The sequence below is a fragment of the Rattus norvegicus genome, chromosome 3, assembly GCF_036323735.1.
Source record: "Rattus norvegicus strain BN/NHsdMcwi chromosome 3, GRCr8, whole genome shotgun sequence".
In the NCBI taxonomy this organism is placed as follows: Eukaryota; Metazoa; Chordata; class Mammalia; order Rodentia; family Muridae; genus Rattus; species Rattus norvegicus.
In genome coordinates this window covers 42,526,055-42,553,960 of record NC_086021.1, presented here as the reverse complement: position 1 = coordinate 42,553,960, position 27,906 = coordinate 42,526,055, and the positions used below count along the sequence as shown (strand labels likewise).

The window sequence follows — 27,906 nt, the reverse complement described above, 5'->3', positions numbered from 1 at the left end:
TCTGACCTCCATATATCACACATACACACCAGAATGAACAGATGCATGCATGGATGAACAAAAGGCAGTTAACACACACACACACACACACACACACACACACACACACACACATTCAGCACATCATGCACTTGCCTCTCTCTGCTGTCAATTCTTTAAGTGCAAGACCTGGATGCCTTTGGATTGTCATCAACCATCCCTAACCCTGACACACAGAAATGACCTTAAGGAGGTAGGTAGGTGAATACCCTGGAATTGGTCTCTGAGCTTCAGAAAACACACATCCTCATTCATTAGCTAGTACCAGCACCGAGTCTTTTCGATAAGTGATTTTATTACTGGTTAGGTTTTACAAATTCTGATATCCGAACAGACTTCCACCTTAAAATTCTAAAACAAGAAAGCGACTGTTGGAGGGGATTTGATTTTTTTCCTTGTTTTTTTTTTTTTTTCTTTTTCTTCTTTAGGACTATTCAAAGTAACAAACTTTTTTTGTTTTTTTGTTTTTTTTTCCTTTTTTACATTTTGCTCTGGTCATAAATATACAGAGAGAAAAAGAGGGAGAGAAAAAAAAACGAACAATTCATCCAAAGTATGAAGATAAAACAGTATTCCTAAGGCACGTGGCAGTCTTTGAAAATACGGAAGCTCTCAGCCAACTTAAATTATTTGTTGTTTTCCTCGCTCAGTCCACAAAACTGTACAGGGACACAAATGTTGTGTTGCAGATATATCTCCCAAGTAATTCCTCAGCACACACCGCTGCGTTAGCCCGACGCACAATTCTTTTTTCCCCCTCTGTTTCCAGGCGAGATCCTAAAACGTGGTTAGTTAGTTGCTCAAACCGCTATTTTTAAAATACACTTGGAATTCAACTAAAGATAATTTCTTTTTTAAAGAAATCATGGGGGCTCAGGGGAGAAGGGGGTGGCGAGTCATTAGAAAAGGTTGGTAAGAGTCGTTTGTGAAGGGCTGTGGGGCTCATGGCCCTCCAGGTTGCCAGGCACAGAAGTTAAGACTGACGTCACAGTCGGCAGGGTGGGGCTAGTCAAGTCTGTGAGGGTTGTAGGAGTGCTGGAGGGGCTGAGCGAGGCGTTGGACAGCTCCGAGGCGGGCCCTGACGGTGTCCCTGTCTGCAGCGTGGCATCCGAAGTCTTGTCCACACCAGTGTTTTCCTGCCGTAAAAGGTTGCGCCTGAACTTGGCCCGGGCATTCTGAAACCAGACCTGTGTGGAACGACAGGGGAGGACTGGTTATGGGAAGGCGGGGATGCACAGTTCAGGGACGCTCAACTCAGCTCAACCTGGCCTAGCAGGAGGTCTAGAAAGCCCGTGTCATGTTTTCTTTTTACAAAAATAAAATAAAATTTTATTTTCTCTGGTGGCTACAACCGGGTCGCCTTCCTGCCAGGGCACTTCAATGCTGAGCTCCTAGCTGTGGTACTGAGACTGCGACCTTGAAATGCCACAAGTCAAATGTGGCCAATGTAGAAAGGACAGCACGTAAGAGACTTGAAGATTCAGCAAGAAAGAAGGGGAAAATATGAATGACAGATCATAGAGAAAATATTTTGGACGTGTTGGTTTAAATGATAAATATTAAAATTCATTTTACCGGTTTCCTTGTCCTTTTTTCAAGTGTAACCTCTAAAACTGTTGAAATATGTGACTCTTGTCACATCTGTCATTGAAAACAAAAACCAAAGTTGGACCATAGACAATTGAAAGCTTGGGGTGGGTGGACAGTATGCCCCACAAGTTCTTATGAATACAGTTTTTTTTAAATGTTTGATGGTCAGTGTCCATAAATACTAGATGTCACGAAGAACATGAGACTGAATCAGTTATGAATAAGAAGGCAGTGGTTAGGACCCCACATTTTGCTCTCAGCTGGAGAAACACTGAAGTGCAGAGAATAACAGAGAGACAGTCTGAAGGATTACTTTCACTTTTTCTGGGGTACATCATACTCAGCTACACACACACACACACACACACACACACACACACACACACACACGCACACCCCTGATTATATCAGTAAAGATGTGCACAAAACTCACCCACATTCCCCATCCCTCTCTCCACAGCAGAGACTTTGTGGTATGAAGGAGCCCGTGCAGTGCTAACAGAAATCCAGGCCACTGTTGGGGATTGGGTAGTTATCCCTCCCAAAGGAAAAAAGTCCAAAAGGCAGGGCCCCTCCACTTCCTTCTGCGTAAGAGAGCCCCTGGCCAGACGCTTCCCCATAAAACAACGTGCCTTGGGGATTCTGAAGACTCCAGGCTGTCCAGCTGCGTGTTTCCAGATGTGTCTACATCTGCCTATCTTCCCAGTGTCTCCGGCAGGGGTGGGATAGGCCAGCTCTTGACTTCACCCTCCCCTCAGGACCACCCCAGCTGCAAGAAGCCTGTGGCCTCAAGCCCCTCTTCAGATGTCCTGACACAATTTTGGCTCAATTAGCAGCTCAGTCTGGCAGGAAGGAAAGAGATGTTCCCCATGAAGTAGGGAACAAAGCTTACTCCCTAGAACACGGATCCCCTCAAGGAGAAAGCACATTTCTCCAGCTCTCTGCCTAGAGGAAGCTTATCAATCCTTTGCTGGGCTAGCAGATGAGTGTGAAGCTTCAAAGACCACCCTCAGTACTGCCCATCTAGGATACTCAGGTCCTTCCTGGCTGGTCTGGAGTCTGCAGTGGGAGACTGTGTTCATCTGGCCTATGGGGGCGCTGGGGAATGGATGGAGGATATGACTTCCTCCGTCTCATGAAGGTCACCAAAGCCTTCCTGCTGCTCCCCAGCCCCTGTCCTGGCCAGCACATGTGGGCGGGAGCTGGAGTGGAGGAGCCCTTTGGGTCCCAGGAGTGGGTTCACTGTTTATCCTCAGGGGCCCCAGGACCTGAGGAAGACTGGAAGCCCTAAGCCACTGCCTGTTAGCTATTTCCCAGGCATTGCCCCAACAGCTCATGTGTAAACAATGACACCATCTTCACAGCTTCGGTTCTCAGCTTTACAGGATCCCAGGCACTGGGAAATCTGCTCAGTGGAAATCTAAAGTCAACTCTAAACCTGGCCCTCTGTGTGAGGCTTTACCAAATTCATAAGCATTTCAAAAAGGTCCTCTCCCTAAAGAATATTGGGGGCAGGGACCCTGTCCAACCCTAGGGATGTGACAGAGAAGGTAAAAATTAAATGTTGGTAATATACACAGTGCTTCAGCTAGGGCATCACACTCTAGAAATGGTGACATGCTATCATGTGACTTGAGTCGTGCCAGGTACCTTGCCACCCTGTTCCATCCCTGGTTAACAGCCATGGTGAGCCAGGTACACGGTTTCTATTATTAGCTCCATTTTTATCGATTTAAAAGTTACGTACCCATGATCGTGCAGAGGCTAAGCACTGTTTGGCATAGAGATGCCCATGCTCTCCCTTCTTATGGGCCCGAGGAGGTCAGCAAGTAAACAGGTGAATGAATGGATGAGCAAGTGATGGAAGCAGAAAGAGCACTGGACATTGTCTTCCAGGCCTGCCTGTGCCGCTGGCCAGCCAAGTGAACTTTGACTGGTTAGTCCCTTTCCTCTGAGCCTGTTTCCTACTTGTACAAAAAGAAGACTGGAGCACACGTCCTTGTGGCTTCTTGGGGCTCACATGGGCTGGGATCCCAGGGCAGCTGTGAGTAGCATATGAATGATCTGCTCTACCTACCCATCCTCCTAAAGCCAGAGCCCTGGCTGGTCAGCTGCCTCAAGCTCCACTCTACACACAGAGATCTGGGGTTACACTTTCAGGACAGTGCGGACAAGCTCAGGTATAAACCATCAGTACACAACTAGTACTGGGCCTTGTAGAGTCAGTGCCTCAGCCTGGCACAGAATGGATCCTGCTAAGTCCCGGGACAGTGAAGATACACCATCACAGTGTGGCCCTTGTTTAGGCTCCAACAGTCTGAAGGGCTGTTTTTCAGTCTGGCTAACCTCTTTCCCTGATTGCTCTCATTGAGACGGCTGGGAGAGACAGGCGTGATGGCAACCCCAGCACTTGGAAGACAAAAGCAAGGAGATGGCAAGATCATGAGTTCCAGGCCAGCCCGAATGACAAACTGGGGCCCACTGGAACCTCCACCAAGTCTCCCAGAACACTAAAGCGGCCATCCAAAAGGTGACCGCCCCCTCAGACCCAAAGATGCTGACTGTGACATTTCTTAGTGCATCAATGGATATGTCCAGTGTCAACCAGATAGGCTGTGGAAGCATGACCCAGCAGCTCGACCAAATCCTGGGGGAAATGTCTTGCAACAAAAGAGAAGGGGCAAAAAATTGCAGCACCCAGGGAAAGAGGATTGTCCTGAGTTTGAGGCCAGTCTGGGGGCTGGAGTGAGGGCCAAGCCAGCCTGAGGTACAGAGAGAGAAACAACACTCCTCCCCAAAATCTAGGGATCTAGCTCAGTCTAACAGAGCACTAGCATGTATTAAATCCTGAGCTTGAGCCCCAGCACAGCATAAACCCGATGGGGTATCATTTGTCTATATAGGTAGAGGAAGGAGTATTCACAGTCATCACAGGTTACCTGTCATGCTCAAGGTTATCCTAAGCTACCTATCATGCTCAAGGTCAATCCGAACTATATCATGTCTCAAAAAACCAAAAAGTCTGCTTTAGAAACAAATGCTGACAAGTCAATTACAGCCTCTGGGGTTACAATTCACGAAGAAGGTATTAATGGTGGCCGTTACCACTCCACGTACTGGCCGAGCAAAGCTATAAGAGTTTGGTCCAAGTTAGCTCATGGTTCCTGTAATAATCCTGTGACGTAGGCCTGCATATTAGTGCCAGATCCAGAGATAGGAGGAACTAACACGTGGATCCTTTAAGTCCCTTTCTTGCCCCTGACCATTTAGCCTCAAAATTATGAATCACTGGGCCTGTGTTTTCACAGCAACATTTCTCCCTATTTGTCTTACGGGTCTGAATGACGGTTCTATTATTTTGTGATCTTAAAAAAAAAAAGAAAAAGAAAAGAAAAGGTTTATTCAGAGTTTGGAGAGATGTGTCAGTGGTTAGGAGCCCTGACTGCCCCGGTTCCAGAGGATCTGGCATCCTCACCGATACATGTAAAAATAAATAAATCTTTTTTAAAAAGTTTCTTCAAAGAACTAAAAATAGTGGGCACTGAGTAGAACTCAAGAGCTCTTAGTTTCAGCCCCAGGTCTGTCGCTGAATTGCTACGACATGTTGGGGAGTTTTTCCACCTCTCGGGGCTGATGCTCCCTCTCCTGCACAGCTCACTGGAAGAGCACCTGCTCAGTATGTTCAAGGTCCTGGCTAGGATACCCGTGACCATGAGGAAGGAAACAAAAGATTGCAGGCCCATCATCTGCAAAACTCCCTCCCAGTGTATTCATGTCTGGCCTGAAGTTGTCTAAAGCCAGGCAGGACATTAACCATCTTGTGTGGGAACCAGAGACTCGGGGAATGAAGTCATTCACATGCCCTTCAGGGAAGTCTTTGCTCCTGCATCCATTCAGATCCCCATGGCATGTTCTTACTGCACCCCTCTGAATTCTCCCCTGGGCTAGTGACAACTAACTAGTGACAGGGAAAATGTTTTTGAGCCATCGGCACTTAGAATGTTCTTTTAAATTCACACCAAGCATCTCTCCAGAGACTTCACCCACCCAGGATTAATCAGCAGACCACTCCTCAGGAAGCCCAGGGCATCTGCATACCCTGAACCAGAGGCATGGATGTGGTTAGGAAGTCCACACACACTGGCAAGGCATGTCATAACAAACCTCTGTCGAGGAAGCCACTGTGACTCCTCCTGGTCACCTTCCCCAACACTGGACCATGAGTGTTGTGGCTGCCATGTGCTGGTGGTGACAAATGGAATTTTTGACGTGATGAAAGCTTTGCCATGCATTCCCAGAACCTCTGCATTCTGCAGCTGGGTCCAAGTCACAATCCCGTGCCTTGAAAGATTCCCCAGACTCAAGACCAATCTGGGCTTAACTCCTAGCTTCATTACTAACTGTAAACCAAAGCTCACTGAACCTCCGTTTCCCCAACTATAAAACAAGGAGAGAAAAAAAAACTAAAAACATTGAAATCCCTACAAAAGACACAATGCTTTGTGACATTAACATACATGCATGGAGCCCAATCACATCCCTTCATGGTCTCCTTGTGATATCCAGTAAGGTAAGCGCTAGTGTTATCATTATTGTTGTTACCATTACTTGAGACAGGGACTCACATAGTCAAGGCTGGTTTTGAACTCACTTGAATTGATCCTCCCGTCTCTACTGAACACTGGAGTAATAGACATGCTTACCATGTGCAGCTTACATATACCCGGGGCTTCCTGTGTGCTATGTTCTCAATCTACCAACTGTGCTACAGCTGAGGCCACCGAGGCTTGGAGCAGTTAACACCAAGGATCATTCAAAGTGGGAGTGGGAGTGGGAGTGGGAGTGGGAGTGGGAGAGCTGCACTAGGACCTCATTGCAGCGGCTGCCAGGTTCCAATAGGGATGCCGCACCTCTGGTCTACGATGTTGGTGGGGCTCACACTGTATACATGAGATACACCATAGGACCACCATTCTCCCTCCTACACATCATGCATTGCCCACCTCTGGGAGCACAACTCAGTTTCAATCCCCTTTGTCCTGAAAACCTTCTGAAGGATTGAGGTGCGAACCATGACCATGGGGGAAAATGCGTTAGGGAACACGAAAGGATCTAACACCACTAAGCTGGTGAACTGATTCCGGAATCATTTTATCTGATTTTATTTTGTAACATAGTTTTGATTGTTTGTGGTGCTAGTGATCTACCCAGGGCTGTGTATATGCTAATTAAGCACTATCGTTCTCCCCACCACCACCAGGTTCTTACTATGCATCCTACCTAGTCTGGCTTTAAACTTGAGGTCTTTCTGCCTCAGCTTCCCAGCCGCTGGGAGGACAGGTATGGGCGAGCCAGCCCTTTTGAGAAATGCTTAGTAGATACCTACTGCGTGCAAGCAGGCATCGGAGTCATCAGCTTCCTCCACATGTAAGTTAGTTTCCTTCAAATTTCACGGGTAGAGTATTAGGGTCAGAGAGGAGCACCAAACCTCAGGGCAGGTAACGGGGGGGGGGGGGGTATTTGAACCAGTCCATCACCTTCCAAAGCCATATCAACAGTTGTCTTACTCCGAATCACTTCCAGCCTAGGTCCCCAAGATGTCCCATTGAAAGTCAGGGTGATGAGGAGCAAGCCCTGCTCTGACCTTTCCTGGTTCTGTAACCACAGGCTTAAAAACCTTCTCAGCTGCCAGGCGGTAGCGGTATATGCCTTTGGTCCCAGTGCCTGGGAGGCAGAGGCAGGGGGATCTCTGAGAGTTTGAGACCAGCATGGTCTACACAGCAAATTTCAAGACAACCAGGGCTACCCATAGAGACCCTGTCCTGGAAAACAAAAACAAATCTAAATCTTCTCAACTGTAAAGTAGGCAGGAAAAGAGTAAGGTCCGAGGTAGCTACATGGCCAGAAAGACGCTTTGCAGTCATGACCAGTCAGGCTCTTAGAGAAGAAAAATGATTCATGTAGGAGATGGAGAGAGGTGTGGAAGGAAAAGAAACCCTACCCCAAGCTACAGGCCCCAAGCAATGCTTATACTCTTGAGAACTCAGCCTGGGTTGGCTCAGAGAGGGTACTCTGCCCATTGGTCGGGCAGTGGCCAGCAAAGTGTGGCTTGGGGCAGGCAGAAATCATTTGGGGCTTCATGTACTCATCTGCACTGTAGGGAGGGGAGTCTAACCCTTGACATAGAGTGCCTGGTCCATTCCACCATCATCCCAAACTAATTACCCCAAGGAGAAACTGATTGCTTGTAGTCATCTCTAACCAACAGATGAGTTTCTTCCAAGCCAGGACCAATTCATCTGTCCAAGTGCCCTGGAGCATAGCTCCAAGGGATAAAAGAACAAGAGAGAGCTAAATTGGAAATCCTATGTGTTCCTAAGCCAGGGAACCCTATCTCCTGCCTCCAAAGAAGCAGGGGTAGACTCTTCTGTATCATGACTATTAAGACTGAACTGTGAGTGTAATCTAGACAGCTGGGAGAGAGATGTGCCCTCATTGGTGACCTTTTTACAAATGAGAAAGCTATGACTCAGAGAAGGTAACTGATTTGTCCAAGACATACGGCTGGTGAAATAAACCTCGGGGTCATTTGTGAGTCCCGGGTTTTTTTTCTGAACTCCAGATCTCCCCCCACTTCCCAGCATCCCACAAGGCATCTAGAAAGAGAGAGAAGCTACTAACCAGAGAAAAGTATTAAGTCCTCAGTCCAGGCTATCCCGGAACTAAATGAGAGAGCTTTGAGATGGGGGAGGGGAAAAAAAAAAGAGGTGCACAGCAGGAGGTCTCCAAGGAGGGATGGGGACCTAGCCTCAAGAAAGGAAGAGTCTAAGAGAACTGGCCAGAGTAATGTGAACACTGACTCCAGCAGTGTGGCCCTCAGAGTCCAGGCCAGAACCCAAGGCTACCTAGCGCAGACCAAAGGGCAGACTCAGAGAAGCAGCAGCATGCCCCTGGACCTCCCTTACCTCCCTTGATTCATCACCAGCGACTGAAGGGATGCCCAGAGACTTCCCAGGTGCCCACCCAGGTGCCTCAACCACTGGGGTCTGTACCCTCACTCCCACCAAAGTCAGTCACATCCCACCACCACCGATACCCCATTAAGTTTTGTTTTGCTTTCTGACAGTCACTGAAACTTTCTTAAGAGAGGCTTCTGATTTGTCACTTGCTCAGCTTTCAATATCCAGGACCTGTCCTTGCTGTGACACAAGTCAGGTTGCATAGTCTCTCAAATTTTCTTTTGTTTTTCGGTTTTGGTTAAACTTCTATTGGGGGTGGGGGGTGGCTCTGACTTGTATGATGGGGAAACTGAGGTCTCACAACCAGGACTGTTCATCCCAGTTAATCACATAACAAACTAACTTAATGCTATTTTTTAACTAGCATCCACCAAGCATAAAGCATGAGGTAATTCTGTTGTCACCTGTGTCAACACAGCAGCACCTCCCATCGGTGGCATGGCTGGGTGACTCTTGGTGCATTTCACATATTGTAAACTAAGCTCAGGGGGCATAAGAGGTTTGTTAAGTGCTATGAATGAGTATCAGAAAAGCAGAAAGTTTGAAATTTGTTGTTCCAACATGGTGCCACACATTGGGGTTGCAGACTAGAGTTTTCAACATCTTTGGGAGCGTGGGATTCCCATGAAAGTTCCAGATCCTGTCTAGAACACCACAGCATCTCCAACTCTTGTTCCCTATAAAGTCTGGGAGGCAGACAACATAAAACGAACGAACGAACGAACGAACGAATAACAACCCAGGAGATAAGTTAGAGCTATCAGAAGAAAATCCAAGAAAAGGAAGAATGATGTGGGGGCAAATGGACAGAGAGGCACTAAACTTAAGGCACTAAAAGTCCCTTGGGTGGGGACAAAGCAGGAGGGTTCTGGATTCATCTGAAATACTAGAGCCTCTTAAAACATGAGCATGTTGGAGAGTCATTTGAGTAATAGATGATAACTAAAAATGGTTTACCACCAGGAGGGAAAAAAAAATCAAGTATGAAGACAGAGGACCACACAAAGAGGAAAAAATGAGGACGGAAACTGGGAATATGTGATGGCAGGCAAAAAGGCTGACATCCTAAGACAAACTACAAAGGGAGAGAAAGAAGGCAGAGGCAGACAGGCAGAAAGTTCTTCCAAAAGTCCTGGTCCGTGTGAGATTCTGCCTCAGGCCTTGGCAGCTGCAGATGCCCCCACCCTGGCCCAGCTGACCTGGAGGACTCTCTTGGTGAGGCCGGTCTTTTGCGCGAGCTGCTTCAAGTCCTTGGCATCGGGATTGTGGTTAATGGCAAAGTAAGACTTCATTGTCCGAAGCTGGTGGTGCTTGAAGGAGGTGCGCATGCGCTTTGTCTTTTGGCTGCTAGGGTAGGGCTGGTCGCGATCCAGGTGTTCCGCGTCGTTCTCGTTACAGCTCAGCGCTGGGAAAGGGACGCAGAAGCAGCAGGTGAATTTCCTGACTCTGCCTGGTCGCCAAGTCCACACCGCCCACTGACAAACACATCTAGTCCGGGAACCCGGTTGTGTGCACAAACAATGCTGAAATGGGAATAATATCCCCATTTTAGATAAGGAGAAAACGAAGCTCTCTGAAAATGGGACCTGCCTAGGAAATAGTGGAGTCAACCTTTGGAAAACAAAACGAAACCCCCAGAAGCCATCATGTCGTTTGAAGAGCAGCAGTGGAGACTTTTTGGTTCCGGGTATTTTGTGTGTGGTTGGGGAAAGGGGTTCTGAAGATTGAACTCAGGTCTACAAACTTAGCGGCAAGTCCCTTGACCCACTGAGCTAGCTTGCCAGCCCCTAAAAGGCTTTCTTTGCAAGCATAGAGCTGCTGGACAGTTAAAGCAACTCTTTTTTTTTTCTTTTTTTTACAGATGTTGAGACACAAAGGGAAGGCAGCAAGCCAGGCCCTGACAGTGGTGTGAGCCTGCCATCCGTGGTCCTGCACTCTTTTGTTTCCCAAGTTACTTGCCAAGGAAAACCCTGCAGTCTCCATCTCCCCTTAGCAGTGAATGGCACCAGCATCCAGAAGTTACTGACAGCCTCGATTTCATCCCACTTTCATCAACACTCCCTCCCCGAAGGACCCCGTGGGCTCCAGGGCCCCCAGCGCCAGGTCTACAGCTGGGAACTATATGATGTAGCTTTGTCTTCCGCAGCACTGCCCTGTGAGCCGCTCCCTGGGTTTGTTCAGGGAAGCTGTTAGAAGCTTCTCCATCCTTCGGAGAGAGCTGTAGGTAGACTGGGAGGGAAAGAAGTTGGAGAAAGATGGCAACTTAGGCTCTGGCTTTATATGCGTCTCTGTCCCACCGCTACTCTTCCTATTTTAGAGGCAGGAAAAAACTAAAACCAAGGAAAGGAAGCCACTCTCACACACTGGTAAAGGCTGACCCCCCTCTCCTTTTCCTGCTGCACCGCCTCCAGGGAAGTCGAGAAAGCCTGACTCTTTAGGGAGCCCATCCCCATCCCGAGGGGTTTTACTAGGGTCTGTGGGGGATTCTTGGTTGGGAAGGGGTTAGAAAATTTGGGTGTCAATAACTGCTCAGCTGATGAGGGCATTGAGGATCCCTCAGAAAGCCCTCGTTTCATCCCAAGTCACCACACTTTACAGAACTGGAAAGGTATCTTTCAACATAGTCCATGCCTAGAATAGGGGTGCCAAAATTAGCAAATAAATGCAATCGGTGCCCAGTTAGATTTGAATTTCTGATAAACAACAGATAATTCTTTTTTAACCGTCAACCATCATAGGTCTCAAAGATTGCAGGGACCCAAAGGAAACTAAAATTTTATCTAACATTTATATGCTTCTTAGGACACTTGTAAAATTTTGCCCAAAATTCAGAATTAAGTGGTTATCCCGACAACACTACTTAGAAAGCCCTCTCGGGGGACCCCTTTACCCTTACCCAAATGCCACTGCCTTGATGGATCCTACTTCAAAGCGTGAGCTGTAAATTAGGAACGACCTTACATCAGGGCTTGTATCCACGTGTACCCAAGCATACAGATAACCCCTCCTTCAACCAGCGTTCCCATCCAGAACATCCAGCGTGAAGAATTTAAAGGGGATCAGAACATGACTCCTGTTAGCCAGCAGCACTAAACCACAAGGGAATGGACCCTCCTCTTCCTCCCAGCCCCCAGTTCTGCCGGGTTGGGGCAGGCCTCCCCCAGGGGGAATCTCTGGGCTCATCCCTCTGCCCAGCCCCCACCTGGGCCTCACTGCTGTTAATGAGCTCCGTGGGGACCCTGGCGCCCTGTTGGCCCAAGGGAGGTGCCCTGAGAGCGGCCTACTATGGGGGAAGGTGGGACGGAGGGGGGTGGTGGTGGTGGAAGAGCTGACAGAGGTATAAAGCTAGAGAATGGGGGCTGGGGAGGGGGAAGATGGACAGAGCCAAGGGAAAAGAGTAGGGAACTAGAAGCTGTGGCAACTGGGAGAACGGGAAAGCCGGGAGAGGGGAAGTGGAGGGGTGGGGGAGAAAGAGAGCGCTGAATGCAGAGTCTCCGAAATAAGGGGGATATGTGGTGTGGAGTCCGCGTGACAGAACTAATCCCCGGGCTCAAGAAGACAAGGACCCTATGGAGAAGACTTTTCCAAACGGCTATTGGCTAAGAAGTCGAGCCAGGAGAGAGGAGTCTGGGAGCCCTAGGTGGACGGCCAAGGCCCCCGGTCAGCATGAAGGCCGGAGTTGGAGCTAGAGCTGGCGCTGGACCTGGAGGAGCCAGGACGGCGGAAGAGGCACCGATATCCAGACCCCCCTCACTCGCGCCCCTAAAGCCCGGGGCCGTGTGGGGATTCCCCAAGATCAGGTCTGGGGAGGAGCGAGGGACTGAGAGAAGGGGGGGAGGACCAGGGCTTTCTCCCCCCCCCCCTTTTTCCTCTCAATTAGGCCGATTCAATGGAGCTAAAGAGCTCGTAAAATCATGAATAATTTACTCGTGATCTGTTATTAACCCATCGGGTTTCGAGCTCTTGTCGCTGGGACTGAACCTGTAATCAAATCTGACTTCGCCTCATTTTACTAAAGACGAGACTGTAGGTTCAATTGTCTAAATAATGGATTGGAATCAAATCAGTAATTACGCCGCCAGGCACACACACACACACACACACACACACACACACACACACACACACACAAAGCTGGGGCTCAGGGAGGCCGAGCTGGTCAACCGATCTGCCCCAGACTCCCGTGGCTGTGGCGCTCAAACAGCGCCGCAAAGTGCACGTCCAGGGCCCCTAGCGGGCTCCGACCACCGATCGTGAGCCCCAACCCGACCTGAAGCCCCGCTCCAGTTTTGGGGAGATTTGTGGCCTGCCTCTGGGGCGAGGGCAGCACGCCAAGACCAGAGAGGGTCCGTGGGAGGCGGGCGGCCACAGCTCCCGCCCCGGAAGAACTTTCCGACCCTACGACCTGAGGCCTGGGTCACCCTTCCAGGAACCCCAGGCCCAGGGAACCCCCTCCTCCGCTATGCCCCTTCCCTCGGTAGGACAGCCCCCTAACCTCGGGCGCCGGTTTGCAAAGTGTCCCTGTGTCTGGCCCCTAGGTACCGGGCGCTTACACAAGCAAACTGGTGTCCTCGCAATCCGAAGAACGCGTTATCCTTCCAAGAGCACTTGCCCGCACACACAGCCCACAGCCTCACTCTCACTATCTGGGTCCCACGTTCCAACCCCAGCAACTCCAAGGCCCACATTGTAGCCATTTCTCTTCCGCCGGCGCCCGCCGGGAGACCAAGAAGGAGGCGAAAGAAAAGATCTAGGGAAGTCGGTCTAGGCCCGGCAAGTAACTTTGTCCCGGGAGCCCCGAATAACTGAGCCGCTCAGCCACTGCCTGTGGGCCTGAGCGCTGTTCCTCCCAGGACTAAGAGTCCAGGCCGGGTAAGGCCGAGACCCACGCGCGCAATAGTAGCAGACAAATCGAGAAACACAGAAGTGGAAAGAAAAGAACAGAAAGGACGGGATTGAAAGAGTGTGGGGGCCAAAGAGAAAAATGAGGTAGCAGAGGGGGCCTTTCTGTAACTCAGCTACCAGCCACATCTTTCTGCCGCCTCCTGAGAAGGACGAGACTGATCAACAAAATGCAAAAATAAATCTTGAAACCTCTCACTCTCCTTTTGCACAGTAACAAACCAGGCGCCAAACTGGTGCGTCCAAGAAAACATCAGACAACTCCCCAAACACCAGATACCCCGGAGCATACCTCCCCCCTTTCTTAGGGAAGCTGACCCACCTGATAAATAGAGGCCACGTGGTTTGGGGAGAAACGGGCCTGAACCGGATCTACTCTATTTTAAGGCTAGTGAGTGATGAGGATGTGAGCTCTAAAGAACGTTATTTTAGTAGTACTTTCGACAAATTTTAAATCGCCGAACCAACCACTACTTTAACACTTTATCCAATCAGGGGTTGCATTTTCCCCCTCCCTAATAGGTCCCAGGATCCTCTATCCAGCAATTTCGTTGGACCGAAAAAAAAAAAAAAAAAAAGACCTACTCCACTAGCCCACATTTCCCTCCTTAAAGAGTTCAGACTATTTAAAATCCTAATGACCCTAATTTCTCCCCCCACCCCGCAGCCTTGGTTTGTTTTGGTTTTGCAACCCCCCCCCCATATCTTGTGATTTAGACTAGGGGAAAAGGAGAAAGAAAAAAAAATAAGCATCGGGTTTGTTGTTACAAACTTAAGAGGGGGAAATGACTGCAAATAAAACTAGTTCGAACGCCAGGCGAGTCCTAAACCTTTCCTGGCCCTGCAGACTTCGGGCAGATGTTGGGCCTCAGAACCTCCGCAACTGTTCAGAGACAGGATGGTGCGGGAGTACGCTTGGAAAGCCCCGGATGACAAAGAAATGCGAATTGAGCCCCTCACAGCCCACTGTGAGGACCTGCCAGTTCCAGTCTCTTTGGTGAGGGCTGCTTGCTAGGAGGGGAAAGAAAGAGACCTGGAAGATCCGGCTGGACAGAAGGACCCATAGCCCTTGCAGCTCCAAGCCTGCCGCCCTGGGGACATTCCATATAACCGGGCTGCAAGCCAAACCCAATGGTGCTCTCGGCCACTGCCAGCCTTTTCTCTTGGGACCTTCACTGCCTAGAGCTGTTGGTCTTCCTACCCTCGGCCACACCGCCACTCGGAGCCTGTTTGGGGTCGGCGCCGCCTTTCTTTCTCCCCGCCACCCCGCACTTTCTGCACAGCAAAGCGGGTGAGGCAAACCAAAGGCGTCTCCGAAATACAATTTCTCAGTGACAAGTTCCTGCACCTGGGTCACCAATGAACTAATGCATTCTCACCTAACGCTTCAACCGAAGGAGCGCAGACTGGAAGCGCAGTGCTAAAGTCCTTTCTAACTGGTGCCTAGGGACAGGGGCCAGAGTACCCACTGCACACCAAGCACACTGAAATCTTCCCGGCACCGCCGCCAAGGCTTCAGACGATCTTGCACTCACCGGCGTTGTAGGCTGCCAGATCTGCCCCGGGTCCTGGACTTTTGCGCTTTCTCGGCCTCCCCTTCTGCACAGTGCCCACGCCGTTGTAGTAGGGAAGACCCAGCGGGTTAGCCCCAGCTGAGCCCAATCCTGCACTCTTAGCTGCTGCGGCTGCCGCTGCCGCCGCTGCCACGTCGGCATGGTTAAAGTGTGCCGGGTATTCGCCTTGCAGCAGTGCCTCGAAGTGCAAGCGGCAATAGACCAGGCTGTCCTTCATGCCGAAGTGGTCGCCGGTCGTCAGCATCTTGTTACACGTGGTGCATGTGAAGCAGTTGAGGTGATAAACCAAGTCCCGAGCACGCATCACCATCTCTGAGGCCGAGATGCCCAGGTGGCAGCGGGCGCAGCGCTGCACAGAGAACCGCCTGTGGGGACCATGGAGGGAGGGGCTGTGGGGACAAATGGTTGGGTATCCCCCCATATCCCTATACTCCTCCTCCAGGTGCTGCTGCTGTCACTGGGGGGTGGGTGGGGTCCCCTCCTCAGGATAGAAAGCCTGGACTCCAGTTAGAGGGTTAGTGAAGAGGGAACTAGAATTTAACCCAGGCCTGGTCCTGCTTGAAATAGTTTCCCTTAGCTATCTTCGCACCCACAGGAGAGTCTACTTTATTCAGAATCTGAGCAAGTCTTAAGAAAGACTTTACTTAGAATGGGGAGAAACTCCCTCACTTACCCCTTCCTCAACCTTTGCCCCTTCCCTCCAGACCAGCACCTGGGAATCCTACACACCGCTGTAATTTGGAAGAAACAGAGATGGGGAAAGAGAGAAATAGAGACAGAGACACACAGAGAGAATCCATAAATAGACCCTAGCTCTAAAGTTGGGGAGGGAAGAAGACCTTGACTCTTTAACTCTGGCCAACTCTTACTACCAGCCTCACTCCCCACTTCACCCCCAAAGACCCAGAACTGCTGAGCTATCCTAGCTCTCCCTCCAGTTCAGTCTCACATCAACCAGAGTTTCGGGGTGTCTTATTTTCGTCTCCACTGGTTGAGTCAAGAAACTTCAAAAAGAAAAGTAGTGTGAAGACCCCACCCACCCACCCACCCAAGCTGACCCTTTAAGCACCCTAAACTCAGAAAGGAGGGTAACGTTGGCTTCTCTGTTCCCGTACTTTCAGGGTTCTTTCCAAAGGGGCCCCATATTGCTAATTTAGAAAGTTGTCACCAAATGTTGGTGGGTGCTGGCTTGGAGAAGAAGGGTCTTGGGTAGGGCAACCTGTGCTGGGAGTAAAAGCAAAGGAGGTGGAAGGTGTGGCCCCTGAAGGCCAGCAGGGTCTGGGTAGGATCTACCTGTAGTAGTCTTCTTTGCAGTAGATGCTGCCATCCTTGCTGAAGCAGGTGAGTTCCGACTCCAGGTTGAGCTTGCATTCACAGCACTTGAGGCAACGCATGTGCCATTGTTTGTCTACTGCCAGCAAATAGTAGCGGTCAGAGATCTTGCCCCCACAGCCCGCACACAACGCTGCCCGGTCACTGCTGATGGACGGCATGGTCTGCAAAAGGAGAAAGACAGAACGCCGCCATAAGGGACAGCCTACAGCTGTGCTCCCACCGAGAAAACTCGCCCTGAGCTCCTTCCCTGGCCCGGGCTATCTTTGAAATCCGCCTAGAGGACGGTCTATCTAGGCAGCCCATTTCCTCGGTCTAACAGGCCCAAGCTGCACCACTCAGATCCAGGCAACCACCGAGCCCAGCCGCAGCAGCACCACTTTACAGTTCTAAGTTGTTCTCAGGCCTTAGGTCTTCCTGTTCCTGCCCCCATGCCCTTGCCCCAGGAATGTTCCCGCAGCGTTTAAGTATTGGGACAGAGGAGGCTCTCCCCACAAGCTATCCAAGGGAATTCCTCAAAGTGTTTATTAAAAGTGCTGGGCCTCAGAAAAGAACTAAGGGGGTAAAGTAAGGTGAGTATTAAAAGTCTTGCTGCACACATTCTCCTCTTCAGAGAGACAGCAGGGTTCCTGGCCCCAAGCCTCAGTATCCTCTTGATCCTTAGACTACAGGTTCAGCCCGGGGAAGGTCCAGTAACTTCTGGGTCCCCGCTTGGGTCTTGAGAGAGGGTTAAGTGGGATATAGAGCGTCCTACCAGGAGGGTGCAAGACAGGCCCAATGTGAATTTTTTTTTCCAAACCAAACTGAACAGCGGAGGTTTATCCAGGACGAAGGGCTCAAGGGAAACCCGGAGGTCACCGAGCTGTGGCTCTAGAAGGGATAAACTCAGGCCAGACTTCCCACCTCCTCGGTCTCTAAAGGTCACTGCAGCCGCTGCTTAGGCAGCGTCTGCTAGTCTGGCCCCGGGGGAGGCTATTTGGGGCCGGGACGGCAGAGCCAGGTACAGAGAACCTAATGGAGTCTCCTTCAGCGCAGAAGCCAGGCCGGAGCCTGAACTCTGAACCATTGCCTGGCCAAATCTAGCCAGTTAGGAACACGGGTCACGATCAACGGAAAGTGCTGGCCCAGATGTCGCAGGGCCCTGAAACTGAGCTAAGGACAGAATCCCAGACTGCCAGAAGACTGAAAGCGAATCAAACCGGCTAGAGCTTCCACCGGTCCTCCCTTTTCCCCCGAGGCGTTGGCGCCAGCACCTACAGCCTAGTAGTGGTGGAGAGTCAGGACTGTGGACTGGAGCGCCAGGAGCAGAGAGAAGAGAGTGGCCTCGCGCTTCCACTTCTAGAACAACGTTCTCCTCCACCCTCGCGGTCCAGATCTGGGTTTCAACCTTGACTCCCTCCTCCGCTCTAGCAACCGGGTTTCCCCTGAGTCTGGCGCCCGGGGCCTCGCACCCTGTCCGAGGATCCCTCAGCCTTGGTCCCGTGCGTCTCGGAGGACTCTACCTAAAGTTCGGGGAACAGAGGCGCTGGCTGGCCCCGCCAGGTCCCAGCTCTCAGCCCCAACTCCACAGTCGCGCGCCTACCGTCTCCGTGTCGCCGCGGTCGATGGCGGAGCTGATGGCCGGAGCCTCGCTCTTGGCCCTGCGGTCCATCTCGTCGATGACCCCGTGCACCTCGGGGCCCGACAGACTGTGGAACAGCATCGCGGCGGGACCCGGGACGCGGCTGCCCGGAGGAAGGGCTTGCCCCCCGCCTCAGCTGCCTGGCGTTCCCGGCTTTAACCCGCCCAGTGCATCGCCACCGCGGCCCCGGCCCCGGCCCCGCCCGAGCTCGGCTGCGCCCCCAGGCCGGGCTCCGGGCCCCGGGCGCCCGCGGGCCAGGACGCCTCCCGCCGAGGCGTGGGGGCAGCTACATCGCGGGGCGCCTGGGCGGCGGCGCCGAAGCCAGGGTCACAAGGGCAGGGGGTGAGGTGGGGGCGGGAGACCAGGGCAGAGGTCGGCGCCCGCTGTGGGTGCTTTCACGCCGCAGGCATCGCTCGCTGGGCTCTGGCGCCCAGGGCGCAAACCAGGGGCGCAAACTCTGCCCCAGGCAGCGGTGGCTGCAGTCGGGGTTCACCCAGGAACGGCTAGGTGCCCGCGGCGGCCCAGATGCCTGGACGTCTCTTCCCCCCGGGGTGTGTTCCCAACCAAAGGCGAACTGGAGTAGGGGTCTCCGCGAAGCCTGCGAGCTGAGCCGAGCCACCAGGAGAATTGAAGAGGAGGAGGAGGAAGAGGAGGAGGCGGCGGCGGAGGAGGTGGAGGAGGAGAAAAAGGAGGAGGAGCAGTGTGGGAGGAGGAGCCGCCGGCCGCGGGCCCAGCCGCGCGCAACACTACCCAAGCGCGCGCCGAGCTCAGCCTCGGCTCCGCAGTCCGCGCCAGCGCAAGCCTCCGCGCCTTTTCTACAGCCGCGCCTGACATCACGTCCTGCCGCCGTGCCATTGGCCGCCCGGCGCCCCAGGCCTTGGCAGCGCGTGCTCCGGGAAGGCGGGAGACCCAGAGGGAGGGGAGAGGCTAGAGGAGGAGAGGAGCGGAGAGAGGAGGTGGTGGGAGCTGGTGGGCGAGGCTGGAGGAGGAGACGCAAGGGAGGGAGAAGGGAGAGCGCGGGTTTGGAGTTTCTAAGATGCGAACAGTTTCCTGTGTTTCTTCAGGAAGGAAAATTAAACCTTTCCTGGAGTCTCTATCCTAAGAAAGCGCTGCCAAAGGATGCTTGGGGAGATCTCCACTCTCCCACTTGGCCTCTGGAACCTGGGGGTGGGGAGGGGCAGAGAAGACCGACCCGGAGTACAGTTTCAAGAGCCTTCGGCTGCTTCCCGCCTAGCTAGGCTCCGGTCTAGGGCGCTACTCTTTCCGCGCTGCCGGCAGCGGCGCAGCCCTCCCGGGAACCAGGCGCAAGTGCCACGAGAGCAGTAACTCCCACGGGTAAAGGGGCCAGTGAGCATATCCTCGTTCCAAGCGAGCTAGGGACTGTACTGCCAGGCATATTGCTCCTGGATTTCCCAAAAGCTCTGCAGTCTGAAGACATGTCTTTAGGAACTCAGAAAAAGAAACAAGGAGTCCATAGCTCTGCCACGTCCGTGCAGTGTGATCCTGAGAGAGTGACTCAACCTCCTTTACAACGTTTGACTTTCTCAATGGGAAGCAAGAAGGTCCCCTCCTTTTGGGTGTTTGGGTGAAAGAAAGAAATGAATGGACAATGTATAAAACATAGTAGGCACTCAGAGAATTTCTTAATCGCTCCATCTTTTTCTTTTCCTATTCAAACCTTCTCACACCGGGATATACTTGGCAGTTCTTAAAGACCACAGGCCTATTCTCTTCCTATGGGCTACTCCATCCCACCAGCACTCACTCTCTCCCAGTCTGAATCCACCCAGCCACCTGGTTGCACCAGAACTAACAATAACATGGTCTGCCCAGCAAATTCCAACTGCAAGCCCTGAGTCTCTTGGTTGAACCCAGGGCAATGACTAGGTGTCTGGTGAAATAGGGAGGCATTCGGGAAGGAAAAGAAAAGCGATTTTGGGTAAAAAAGGAAAGGGCAAGTCAGTTACTGAAACTCCTTTTCTGGGTTCATCTTGCAAGTTGCTTTCTTTCCATGTGATAGGGGGTAGAAATGTAGTCTGAAATGTCAGTTTGCTTGCCTGGCACAATCAAAGGGAAGCCAGGACCAGGACCTCTGTAGTTTATCTCACAGGACACACGGTTGAGGCAGCATAAAGTCACACCTTTTTACATAGTGCACATAACTTTTGCACACAAGTGTGTTACACTTGTGGTGCCTAAGCTCCTATCCGTGTGTGAAAATTCATCTCTTTTGGCATAAATACAAACAGCCGAATTTTAGTTTTGTTGACAAAACCATAACCAGTCCAACAGTGCAGGGGGTATACAGGTGGACATCATACCCAAGGAGGCATCTGAACACCCAGAACTAACACTCCTAAGGCTAAGATGAGCCTACTTAATCTCCTGTCCTATCAGGTGTATTTGCAAAAACTCTTCAAGTTACACGTGTGCGTGCACACTGCATGTGCAAAGACGCCCTAACTTTGGGGAACGACCATCAATCTAAAGATGGGAACATGCATGTGCAATCACACAGACAGTCCTTCAGCGCCTACACAGACACTGGCCCACGGTCAACTCTAGGAATATGTTAGCACCTTATCCTGGGGTATCTGGGACAGATTTTTTTTTCTCAAAGAAAGTAGGAAATGAAATTTGAATCTGAGAGTCACCAGTGTTGATCTGGAGGTTGTTCAAGGGGCAAGAAACTTTGTAGAAAGCCTGGGGTGTTGCCTTCGGTGCTGGCCGGACCCAAGGGACTGCCTTCAGAGCTGGGGAGGGGATACTTGATGGTTCTGGTTAAAAGCTGCCCAGAGGATAGGGAATTATAGCCATAAAGAGATGTACACCATTCAGTACCCACCTTTCTGACCGGCAGTCCCCATCCATCCTTGGCCTCAACTCTCCGGCTGTTGGGATTCCCACCCGGGGCACTTCTCTATTTATTCCTCGCATCTGGCTAGGACGCAATAGCGTCTATTGGAGGCTCAAGCGCATCTCCCGCCGCGGGGAGGCATCTGGGCACCCGGGCCCTGGGTTCAGAGGCCGCCAAGTTTGTTAATCACTGGGGGACGTCGTGCAACCGCTTTGCCCTGTCCTGGGAGACTAGGCAAGGCGAGGAACAGGCTGTAAACACAGATCCTGACACGTGAGTGACACTTACACTGTGCGAAGAGCCGCAGAGAAAGGCAAGGGATGGGGTGGGGGTGGGGGTATCAGGCTTGGACAGGTAATGAAAGATTCACAAATGCCCTCGACCCTCTCCCTGTCACGGGTAGAGAACCCTTAGTTCCCGGTACCCTGCGTTTTGTGGAAGGTGACAGGTGAACGGGATTCAGGTCTGGTCACTGTCGCCACTGCCTACCTCCCCACCATCTGCTTCCCCGCAGACTAGCAGACCCGCCGCATAATGAGGTAGCAGCCTCCAGCCGGCCACCGTGACTAACTCAGAACAAAAGCGCTCCTCCACGCCTTCTCCAACAAAAGGGCCACCAGCCCTGGCGCTCCCCGAAGGCTGCGGGGCTCCCGGCTGCCGGCTGCGGAGATGCGGCGCGCAAACTTCCCGAGGCTCCCCGGGCTGGCGGCGCCACCCGGCCGGGGCCGCGGAGGGAGGAAGCTCCCAGTCCAAGGAAAAAGTGAGGCCAGGCTGGAGGAGGGGAGAGGGGGAGGAGGGCGCCGGACGCAGCGGAACCAGGGTGATTGATCTGCGCGCTGTTCCCGGCGCTCTGTCCCGTTATTAGAGCGGCCAAAGCCGGGCCACGCAAATACCCTCGGAATCGCCAACTAATTGACGCTGCAGGCAACTATTTCATTGTGCGCGCTGGTTTTATGTCTTCATAGCCGGTGATTGACAAGGTGTAATTAGTCATCTCACTCGGTGATAAACATGGGCACCCTCCTCCCGCGGCATCAGGCCGAGTGTACCAGCAGAGGAAGCGATAGTTGACGCTGATATACCATTAAATCAAAATGAAGACGTTCAGAAGTGTGTGTTTGCTGTGACGCTCTCGTGGTTTATTTCTCAAATACGGCACCAACAGATTTACTTGATTTGCAAGTTAACTACAACATTAACTGGTTTTATTTATTTTGCCTCTTTCCTTCCTCTTCCTAGGCAGGGATGTTACTCTTGGAGTATGTGAAGACAGTTTGCTTTTTGACAAGCGAGCTAGCGGGCGCCCAGATTTCTACAGCCTTTGGAGTCTCCCCGGAGGGAAAGAACAAACCTCGGACTGGGGAGCCACCCTGGAAGGGCTCTGCGTAGGGGAACCGCCCCACCCTTTGGCCCCAGACTCTCCTGCCTGGGGCTCCCCGCTTGGTGCTACTGAAGGATTGCCTCAAGCTCTGAGGATGAAGCTGGGGTTTAGGGTTCCGGAAACCTCTCTGAATAACAACTGTGGGGGAGAAACAGACTCTGCCAACATTTCTTCCCGGCCTCACAACGGAAAGGACTGTTTTCCTAAAGCTGTTGGCTTCGGTCACAGAACCAGTGGCCCGCCACTATTGCCCCTGTCTCCTGTATAAAGCATTAACTTCTCTGTGCTTGCTGGTACCGTTCATCTCTCTCTCTCTCTCTCTCTCTCTCTCTCTCTCTCTCTCTCTCTCTCTCTCTCTCTCCTGTTATTGATGCTGGTTACTCATTTCAGAAACCTGGATGCTTACATTTTAAGTGGGAAGAGACCTGATCTGTTTTGAGAGCATCAACTGAACAAAGCCACCAGCATCTGAAAATCCGTCTCCAGGTTACCCCTCATGCCCCCAGGAGACCCCATTGGGGAATGATTCTTGCACTTTTGCTGTCTCTCTAACCTGTTTCTCTCTTATAGAGCAGAAAAATGAAATGATTTTTTCCCCCACTAGGCAAAGGTATGTGGGGAGGAGGCAGGACCAGGAGAAGGTGGGGTGAGGGTCAGAGAGGCTGTGGAGGAGCCCATCATCTTCAATGAGGACTGTCTTCCACCCCCAGGCTTGCGGGCCTTGTTCGGCTAGAGAAGGCTGTTTTATATTGATGAGAGAGGTTGTCTGCAGCAGCAAATGTGCTCTTTCACTATGAAATCTGTACATTGTTTTGGTCACAACCTTACAGAGATCTGCTTGATCACCAGTATCGACACAATATAAGTCTGTGGGACCTTCATTATTTCCAAGAGGAGCACCATGTCTGTGACACTAGAACAGAGAAGTAGCTTGGCCCATGGCAGGCAAACAGGAGCCCAATTCCTCCTCCTCTTCTCCCTGCAGCGATCTGAACAATTCTGGGGGGAGAAAAAGCCTCCCTGGGCGTCAGCTGAGAAGGTTGGGGAACTAACCAGGGCTCATGCGCGCTCTCTCTCTAGGGCCCTGTTAAATGCACTGAACTTAAAATGAAACACGAAGTGTGAATTTCAGGTTTGAACACGATGCATCGGGAAATGTGAAGGTTGGCAGCCCTTGCCTCCCTCCTGCCTTTCGGTAGTAGCAGGTATTAATATTGTATTAAATGTTATGAGAAAGTAAGGGCTGTGGAGAGGAATGTGCTCAGATGCAATTTTGTCAAGGTTTTTATCTGTGATTATGGTTCCAGATGTAGAAACTCCCGGAGGAGGGAAATGAGGGGCTGCTGGCATGTGACATGTGTTTTAAGGTGTTTGGCAGTGTTTTTCAAAGTGGTGACAAAATGTTCAATTTTATTACAGGGAATTGGTAAAAGAAATACGAATTCTAGGTCAGAGATTATTCACCTTCAGCAAAAACAATTTACCATTATTGACTAGGGTGTGGAAAGTTTGTATCTGGGCCCTCCTCAAATAACATTGCCAACAATATAAATCTGTCAGATCAAATTATTCTTAAAGAACAATTGCAACAAAATACACAATAGCTAATTGCATTCTCCTCCTTCCTCCAGCTAATTTCCACAAAAAGATACACGCTGCCCTGGAATGAAAAGGAAAGTGGATATTACAACAAGAGGCCTTGCATTTCATGTGCTATGAGGACATCTTGTATCCAGAGGGTCAGTTCTTTTTAACTTAGTCCAGAATAACAGTCAGTCCTAAAAAGGACATTTTGCTAGCTCCTGCTCTCAGTCTTTCAGATTAAAGAGAGCAATAAAATTTTCCCACATAGGGAACCTTAGTTACTTAGTTAAATGAGAATCAGGAAGATTCTGTAGGAGGAAGTAGGGATGTGGTGATGGGAGAGGAAGTAGAAGAACCACCAGGTGGCTGACATCTCTTCTAGTTGCATGCACTTGATACTGGGAAATTTTCCCACCCGTCTTTCTTTATTGGAAGGCATCTCCACCATCCCTCTCAGAATGCAAGACACCCTAAACTCCATTCTGAATGCAAGTTTCTCTAATAAATCTTTTATGAGTTTCACATACACCAGCATTAATAAATTGGGGTGCCCAGCTATGGTTCACTAGCCTGAAGGTGGGTTTGGTAACCACTTCCACAGAACAGAAAGAGGTTTTGCCTCAAGATTCTGAGTTTGGTTTCTCCAGGGATCCTCCACCAAAGGCTAAAAGACTGTACCATTTTCCAACACTACTACTGCTTACAAGTCATCCCACACCTAGCACCCCATTCAACCCTATCCTTTCTGTTATCCTAACCAAGGGATCCTGGTTTGTGCTCTCCAACCTTGACATGATTTTACCATCCCAGATCATACTAGACTTCAACTTAAATTGTACCTTCCTTGGGAGTCCAGAAACTTCCTCTCTTTGGTGTGGGTTCAGGTTTTGGAAGGTTTTCCAACCTTCCAACCAGAATAGTGAGTTTGGGAGAGAAAGATGTCAACATGACTACTATCTCATCCAGAACTCTTAGCAAAAGACCAGCCCAACTTTTCCCTAGGTCTGATTAGCAAATCTTTATTGCTGTCCAGGGAAGCTGCCATTGTCTCCTTAGGTGAGAAATGAGTCATTTCCCACAGATGCTTCAGCTAAAGCCCAGCCCCTAGGCTCCCCCTCCCCCAACGTTTTTATTCTCCCATTAATTAAAACAACTAATGTCCCCTTGATTATCTTTGCATGAATGGAAATCATTAAAGCCCTTGCAGGTATATGGGAAATTCTGTTTGCTTAAGTATTCACACTTTGATTTCCTATAGACTCATTTTTTCAAGCATAAAGAGATTCAAACAAAACAAAACAAAAACAAATCTCTGTTACTCTGCCGTGAAATATGAAAACTAGTTTTCAGTGAGCTCGTGGGTGTCTCTGGCCGGAAGAGGTGTTCAGATGATCCTGTACTGTCACTGAAGTTGACCCTTCAATAAAGGGGTCTCAGACAGTTAAGGCAGACATTGATAGGTTGGCAGACACGGGTTTTTAATTTGTGCCTGTTTGTAGTCATACAAGCGTTTCCAAGTTGACTTTCAAACCACTGTGTCAGCCCTCAAAAGTGAACAAGGAAAAAAGGAAGGAGAAGAGGAAGAGGAGAAGGAGAGAGGAGGGAAAGGAGGAGGAGGGGAGGGAGAAGAGGAGGAGGAGGGAAGGCAGTGGACAATTGGATCTGTTTGAAACTTCCCAATCAGTTGACCGGTTCAGCTTGCATTCATTTCTGGGGGCAGCCATAATTAGAGTGATCTATTTTGCATTTACTTCTCTGTGCAAGCATTACCCACTCTTCCCTTGCTTATTAAACAGTGCCACCTGCACCAGACCCAACACAGCTCTTCCATCACTGAGGCTCAGCTAAGGGTCCCAGACCATATATTACCATTAACTGAAGCTGAGTAGTTGATGACAAGTAAAATCAGTTTCTGGGATCTGTTTTTGAACAATCTTTTCAGAAAAAAAAATTATGAATTCTTCAGATTGTCATCTTTTATAAACCATTTTATTTTCTCTATATAGTAACTTAAACAGCAATTAGCAAGTTGTTTAATTAATGCATGTCCTCTGCATGTCACCAAGGTGTCTCCAGCACAAACGTTCGTAGGTACTAGCCAATGCGGTCAATATTTTGTCATTCAAAGCCTCTGAGGCTGGCCACCTTGTTAGCCATAACAGTATAAAAAGGATCTGAAGAGTCCATTACAAGGCTAAGAAGCAAAGGACAGTTTTCAGGAAACTAGCCATAGATAATCTGAATCCAGACAGAGGGACAGGCAGAAGAAAGTGAGGCAGGAGCAGAGAAGAGAGAGGCAGAAAATGAATCTACATAGACATCAGTGACTTAAGAAAGGCACAGGAAGTTTCAAGCAAACATGGGACCATTTCTGACATTCAGCTATGTTCTAACAAACTCGGCTCTCCAAAGCTGATGATTTACACATCTTTAAGAGCCTCAAACCTCACTGTGGCTTGTTCTTTTAAAAGCTTCCTGCTTTGTTCCAAATACTGCTTATCGTTGGCATTGTCAACAGCTCTGCATCTGGGAGAGATTAATTAAGTGATAGGTCAGACACAATGAGGTGAAAGGGCATGTCCACCCAATCAGAGCTGATTCATCCGTTTCAGGATGGATCAACCTTTTTTTTCTTCTTCTTTTTTCTTTCTTTCTGAGAGAGAAAGAGAGAGAGAGGGAGGGAGGGAGGGAGAGAGAGAGAGAGAGAGAGAGAGAGAGAGAGAGAGAGAGAGAGTCCAATTTTGGTTCCATCTCAAGGGGGGATTTATCAATAGGGATGTCTGAGCTCCTTTGGTGAGGTGCACATAGCTGAAAAGAATGTTCTACAGATAGGGGAAAAAACTAAAAATCTACACTCTGTCTTTTTAAGGTATAAAAATAAATTCCAACTATCAATCCTGTCTGTATGCTTAAGTTTCACAATCTGCATGAGAGATGATTTCCCTGAATGTGAGTTTCTTACAAAATAGCTAATTGGCTCATTTATATAAATAAGATTGCTATATAACAGTAAAATTTTTAAAGTTCATTTTCACTCCCTTCTCCCCCCGGTGTCTGACAAAATGCAACTCCTTTCTCTCAAGTCCACTTTTTAATTTCTAGAAGGAAAAATGATAGAAAGACAGGAAAAGGAGCGGGAGAGGAGGGTATAAAAGAAGGAAGTGGGGTGTGTTCCTAGGTATCATGGACTAAATTTTCCAGACCAATTAGAGATTATCTTTAAATCTCTATCTTTCACCCAATCCACACCTTTCTAAATAGATCTTTAGATTAACAAGAAATTAGTTAATCGGGGAAAGCCATGTGGCTAGTTAGCTTGGTTCCTAAGCAAAGGGTGGAGGAACCCCAAGAAATGGTTCTCTCTCCATCTCTTCAGTCATGCATCAGCATGGGTCAAAACTGGTTGCAAAATTGTGTGTGTGTGTGTGTGTGTGTGTGTGTGTGTGTGTGTGTGTGTGACAGATGGATGGATGGACAGGCAGACAGATGTAAACTCTGAGCCTGTGAACAAGGCTGGGTCAAGTAAAGTGATTGCTTTGGGCAGACCACAAATAAGATATTTGGAATATTTTTACTTCATTTTTGAACATGTCTAATGAAATTCCCATTTTCCAAGGTCTTTCTTCCTTCCTTCCTTTCTTTTCAGTTGGAATGTTAAGCAATGGTAGCGATGTTTTCAGTTGACTAGCCATTTCTCTTTGCCAAAGAAACCAAATGCTAGTATCTTAGTTATCCAATTCTTTAAATCATCTGGGATCTATCTATATTTCTAAAACTGAACAGAAATACTTAACAGCCTGATCAATAGCCATTGACCGTTAGCACACCTCACCACCCTAACATGCACAGCTTGATCATGTATATTTGATCATTGAAAAATTCAAAGCATCTTTCAGCAGTATATCAAGCTTCCCATAAAATGGTCTGTCTGTGGTCTTAAAAAGAATGTGAGTTGTTCTCGCTCCTAAATTCATCTATCCATCCATTTACACACAGATACACACACA

General features: G+C 49.9%; 1 protein-coding gene across 6 annotated transcripts in view; it reads right to left on the bottom strand.

Annotated features, from left to right (window-relative positions):
• Positions 1–314: 314 nt before the first annotated feature.
• Positions 315–27,906, bottom strand: part of Lhx2 (LIM homeobox 2) — a 30,302-nt gene continuing 2,710 nt past the window's right edge. Inside the window, exons 1-5 of one of the 6 annotated variants that reach the window (XM_006234072.5) lie at positions 18,039–18,173; positions 16,418–16,620; positions 15,086–15,513; positions 9,848–10,053; positions 315–1,226 (exon numbers count right to left, since the gene is read on the bottom strand). In XM_006234072.5, coding sequence (XP_006234134.1) covers positions 939–1,226; positions 9,848–10,053; positions 15,086–15,513; positions 16,418–16,620; positions 18,039–18,158 — 1,245 coding nt within the window. In that variant the 5' untranslated portion in view covers positions 18,159–18,173 and the 3' untranslated portion in view covers positions 315–938. Of the gene's footprint in view, positions 1,227–9,847; positions 10,054–15,081; positions 15,514–15,797; positions 15,856–16,417; positions 16,621–17,713; positions 17,944–18,038; positions 18,218–27,906 lie in introns of those variants that run through there. The other 5 variants (XM_008761742.4, XM_006234073.1, NM_001106571.1 and 2 more) reach the window with 5 other exon arrangements.